The following is a 5,887-nucleotide window of genomic DNA, read 5'->3' on the forward strand; positions in this document are numbered from 1 at the left end:
ATATACATTTACATTTTTTTTTTCTGAAGTTATATACATTTACATTTTAGATCAAAACAATTAGAAAAATGATTTGGAGATAAACCTTTGTGTACAGATTAATAGAAAATATTGGACTTTAAAATATTGGACCTTTTCAAATCAACAAAATTTTAATTGGTCATATATATATATATATATATATACATTTCTAGCTAACATTAGTATTTTGCCCCCTAGCCATGAACATAAAATAAATCTGTCCATGATCAATGCTAACATAACATTCTTAAAAATTTGATGTCATATATTATCTCTATCTCAAAATATATGATATTTTGATTTTTGTGGCAAGTGTAAGTCGGAGGGAGGGAGTATATGGATTTGATATAGAATCAAGTATCCTGATCCCATTATACTTTCAAAAACAGTATCCTGATCCCAATTTGATTATTTTTTTTTTGCAAGAAAAAGATGTTTGTATATAACTTAATTATTGGGTCATAATCGGCATTATACAGGCTGCTAGGAATTTCAATTATTGGTTGGATTATGACAGGAAAAATAGTTGGCAACAAATTAAAAGAGACAGCTTTCTATAAAATGAAATGAAAAGCAGCTTTTGCTATGGATTGATTGAATGACTCTTTATAAAGGCCTTTTCTTTTTAACTATGTGAAGAGATGAGCTTGTTTTTGCATGTATATTATGTATATTAGGTAGCTGTCAAGTTTGTTAGTTTGTTATTTTTCACATGTATGTTTCCATATGTCTTTTATTATCATCAGCTTTGTTCATGTTAGTTGCCATTGCTATATACTCCATGTAGTAGTATTACTACCAATCAAAACACAGTTAAACAATATCTTCACTTTTGTCAACATCTATATCCGGAAAAAGAAAGAGAGAGACGGTTCTTAAACATGAAACTCAAAAAATTATAAACTAGACACTTTAGTTGGAGACACACATGATCTAGTTTGTTCAGTAACTTTTGTTTGGTTGCTCTAAGAGTGCTTGACACAAGAACTTGTAATGGGAATTTGGGATGAGATTAATTGACATTTCATGTTTAAAATTAAGAGACTCACACACATGATGCGATTTGATATCGCCTCTACGTACATCACTACATCCAACAAAACTAATTAAGATCCAAATAATCTTCACAACAAATCCGAAAAGTTATAACAAAACCACTAACAGGAGGAGTACATATACTATATATATAAGACTCGCTTTAGGCTTGTTTTTCGCCTTATTATTTTCTAATAATCCAAGATGGTATGTTGGCTTGGAGATCTTTTATGAATAGAGCATAGATTGCACAACTTGCTACAGAGCCTAGGAATTCCTGACGAAGCATTTCTCTGTTGTCGGTAAATTCAACTCTACGGTTGTGAAGGGGTTGGAGACGTTGGAGGCTTGAAGTCTGCATACTGGGATGATTGAAATAAAGAACATTCAAATAAATTTATTAAACCATTAATAAATGATGAGCAGGAAAAAGAAAATCCTGGTTTGAGCAATGGAAAAAAGAGAATTACCTGGGGGTATGGTGAGAGAGGTCTAGGAGTCATATGGGAAGATTTAACTTCTTCCGTCGCTGCAGGCGGAGGTTTTGAGCTACTTGCCGTGGGAGATGGGGATGTTGGAGGCTTCAAGTCGGAATACTGCATCAGGAAATAAACATTAAAGCAAGAAAATTATTACCTAGTATAAGCATATACTACAATTAAACAAACAGATAAGTATGAATTCGTCTGAAGTATAAAACAACAAAGAAGACCATAGAATTACCGATGTGTATGGTGATAGAGGTTGTGATTCCGGCATCGGAGCTGAATTAATTTGTGGGGCCTCTAACTCTTCAGTCGTGGAAACTGACGCTGGTGTTGCCTCTGTTGGTGATGGAAGAGCCCTGCTCGTTACAAGAGAAGGTAGAAAAGCCTTGCCAATTTCCTACAACAGCAGAATACCATTATTTATAAATGCAGTTAGCATTCAGTAGTGAGGACGAGTTAATTCATGTTAATATGTATACCTTGATGTCACCAACAATCTCTTTAGGTGCAATTTTGGTATTCAAGAATTCATCAACTTGTTTAAGAGTTTGCTTCCGTTCCTGCCACACAAAACAATTAAAAGATCATACTGCATCGTTATGAACAAAAGTTTTCTATTTTCTACTTTGGTGGATTCATCATAGTTGTCTGCTGTTGCTTTTATCAAAGAGACAAACACCCATCACAGTAAGTAACAAATTAGAAATTCAAGTATTTGACAGAATGGTAGATAACTTAGGAAAACCAACCTCGGCAAATAGGAGTTTCTGACTCGTAAACTGAAAGATAGCGATTGAACCTAAAACTTGAAGGATAGTTTCTACCTGATAAGAAATATAATAAAGTGATCAAACTTGACATTCTTATTTTGACAAGAAAGAAGAAGAAATAACTAAGGAGTCGACATTAACAAACCTCGGTAAATACCAATGCACCTAATCCAGTAGCTACAGCAAGCCCAATGGCCACACCAAAGTCATCCTGCACAACAAATCAGAATGTATGAATGAATATAGCCAATGTGAGTGAGCCACATAACATTCAGTTGCTATTCATTAGGAATCCGTCTGATCCATTCTCAAGGGAAACCTTCTGCAGATTGGTGTAAACCTTTCCAGATTATTAGTAAATCAATGATTAGTTTCATAAATTTCCTTCTATGATCTATGTTTTACTCCTTCATCTCTGAAAAATTTAACTCGGGAAGAAATTGTCAACATTTGGCACGTGGGTTTAAACGCTCCCCAGGAACATAAGCAAACGGACCGGAATGCAAACAAACATACTACACGCAGTTGCAGGCAGTGAGCGAAACTAAAGGGCAACGAACAGGATTGTTTTGTAATACTACTCCTAATTATCAAAAAAGAAAAAGAAAAAGTTGCAGGGAAATTTTGAAACAATCCTAATAACATGGCAAGAAACTCTTTCGTGTCCTTGTAGCTGATCTCATTCAGATTGGGATCAAGGTTTGGGGAAAAATAATTAACTCAGAGCTAGCTTGCATTATTATTCTTCCCACTTATCCTGTTTCCTGGTAGTCTAACTATCTGCACATTATCTTAGACTTCTGGAGGTAAACAAAAAATTAGCACCAAGTTTAAGTTTCACATTAACAAGAGGATTAGAGTAAAAACTCGCAGGTCATAAATAAATATACATACTCCGAGGGCACCACTGATACTGCTAAGATCAAGACTAAACCCTTTCTTTGGCTTTAACCAAGGAAGTCCACTATTCTGCAAAAAATACATTAGGATGAATAAGTCACTAATGTTCTTATGTATTGTATGATATACTTGGAGGAATAGAGAACAAGAAATGCATAAAGTCATAAATTACCTTCCATCCCCTGGGTCCATCCGCGCCATCTTTGATGGCATAAGCAGCTTTGAATCCATTTACAGTCACCAGTTCGGCAACCAGCTCAGAACTCCCATCAAATCTGGCTTTCATCACAAAATGCTCAAACATTAACCTTACATTATCACAATCATTATTGATCAACGGCAGCCAACTTAAATAAATTACAATGCTTCTCCACTACAAGGTCTCTATATCAAATCATATAACTTTTTTACTCACTACAACCTAAAAGCAATGCTATGATATGGATATAAGCCAAAATAAAATAATTATTAGTAGTAGTTCAGAATCTTACTTGTCAAGGATGAACAATGTAGTATCTTCAGGTTGCTTGAATTTCAATGACAGCTTGTTCAAGAACCCATTTTTATCTTCACTCTTGTAACTAACAACCACTGGCTTCTTACCCAAACCTTTGATATTAGGAGTACCCGCAAGCCGAATCTCCTTCGTTCCTCGAATATCGAGCAGCTGAGAATTGGCCTCCTCCCCTAATTTGGCATATGCATTTTTCGCAGACTGAATTCCAAATGGCTTTGGCTGCTTCAACAATTGGGACACGATTAATGGAACAGCTAAAACTGCAACACCACCAGCTATTATTATAGGATTCTCTGCTCCAAAATTGACGACACTATCGATAATGCCTATATCGACATCGGGCGTAAAACTTGTAGCAGACTGCTCTAGCGCTTCTTCATAAGTTAAAGCTTTAGCTATTTCTTGACTGCCAAGAACTGAAGAGACTAGAACTACACCTCCAAGCAAAAAATCATTCAAATTTTGTGTTTTGAGGGAAAGTGAAGAATTATTTGGGAGTTTGAGTGGTACTGAAGTGATTTTTCTCTGTTCTGTTCTTTTCTGGCAAAGAACTGATATGGGAGTCAAGCTTGCTGCATTGAGGGCTTCCATGGCATAATTTTTTAACTCAGAAAGTTGCTGTTAGGATCTCAAAATTTCTAAACTGGCGAAGCTCGGACCATCATCAGCAATGTAAGGTCAATGGAGATTTTTTAGAGATCGTGTTATTATTTAGATGGACACAGAAAGAGAAAGAAAGAGCTAGAGATTACAAGTCAAGTTTTGAGTGGGGATGGAGCTGACGTGGAATGAGATATGAGTCATCCACCACTCATTGCATGACAAGTGGAGTTGAAATGAGAGTTTGGATTATCAATTTGTGTTAGGTGGCTAGATGATGTGTAAAAGGATTGTGTGGTGTAGCTTTGGCTTTCATATGTACCACCCATTCCATTCCAAGAAACTAATAAATAAATTTTGTATAGGAAAGTTGCAGCAAGCATAAAGCAAAGACTCTTGTTGTATCTAGTTAGCTATGGGAAATTTACTGGAATCTTAGTGACATTCATATAATAGATACTCGTGGGAATATCAGGACAATCCTAGACAAGTTCTATTCCAGGAACAGAGGACAATATTCACGTCGGATCAAATTGAAGCTCTCGTCATTGTATTTGTAGGAAATCTTGAAAACAGTAACTTTACCATGTAAATTAAGTTACTGTTTGACAAGTTTGATAGCCATTTCTGGTGATCGGTCAACATTATACTAAAACCAATATCTGATGAAGATGATATTAGAGTACTATAATTTAAAGGAACAGCTGAGTAGCTGGTCATTGCCATCCGAAAGTTGTCAAGAGTAAGCAAAATTTGGGGATAAAAACTGAAGAGAGTAAACCAACAAGAGCCAGATTAGCGAAGCTGCATGTGTCTAATACAGATTATTTTTTTATCCCTTTGGTTCCGTTCTAGGCAAAGGAAACTAGGCAACTTCACTATTGGGTGTGCTCAAAAGAATTCATGTTAATATTCCTTGACGTTACGGGGAGAATGTTAAATGATTTTTCGAATATTAAATCCTAGACGGGATGATTTCCTTTTTGTCACCATGCATTGGCGTGTGCTAGTACAACGACCCTAACAAAAATTTATGCTACTTGTCGCTGGACTTTAAGCATCTCCTGCCGGATCATTAGTCGAACAAAAGGAAAAGCCGATACTCTTTGTCTTGATATATACTCAACCAAACAGTTAAACTCGGTGATGTCGCCATCAAGACAACCAATTGATTCGATAGCAGCGATGACCAATTAGAGTTTGATCTCGCCCGACCCTGCTAATTCCGATACATTAATGGCAAGAGACAAAGCTAAAGAATATTCAAGGCCGTTCTAATTTTTCTTCTATTTTCAATCGCGATATTTGTCATGATGCAATTGTCGAAATTCAAAATCATGCAGGCAATTCAGATGAATTGGTGGCGGCCGTTTCCCCTCCTGACGCTCGTTGAAGAAGCTATTCATTGACTTATGATGAACATGAATCGTAATCCTTGATGTTGGAGGAGCTTTTGAGAGATTTTAGACTAGGTGCGGTCGTTGATAAGGGTGGCAGTGGAAGAGTTTGCATGCGTGAATGGGTGGTGGAGGTTGGAATTTTTCCGATGGTGGATT

At 36.3% G+C, this 5,887-nt stretch overlaps 1 protein-coding gene across 1 annotated transcript; it reads right to left on the reverse strand.

The window, feature by feature from the left end:
• Window positions 1-1,370: 1,370 nt before the first annotated feature.
• Window positions 1,371-4,331, reverse strand: LOC139885168 (rhodanese-like domain-containing protein 4, chloroplastic). The gene is made up of 8 exons (XM_071869112.1): window positions 3,706-4,331; window positions 3,387-3,489; window positions 3,209-3,283; window positions 2,460-2,525; window positions 2,294-2,368; window positions 2,024-2,104; window positions 1,780-1,941; window positions 1,371-1,418 (listed from the first exon to the last, which is right to left on the reverse strand). The coding sequence occupies exons 1-8, from the start codon at window positions 4,320-4,322 to the stop codon at window positions 1,371-1,373; spliced, it is 1,227 nt and encodes a 408-aa protein (XP_071725213.1). The 5' UTR covers window positions 4,323-4,331.
• Window positions 4,332-5,887: the final 1,556 nt, after the last annotated feature.

This window comes from Rutidosis leptorrhynchoides, unplaced genomic scaffold (genome assembly GCF_046630445.1).
Source record: "Rutidosis leptorrhynchoides isolate AG116_Rl617_1_P2 unplaced genomic scaffold, CSIRO_AGI_Rlap_v1 contig84, whole genome shotgun sequence".
Lineage (NCBI taxonomy): Eukaryota > Viridiplantae > Streptophyta > Magnoliopsida > Asterales > Asteraceae > Rutidosis > Rutidosis leptorrhynchoides.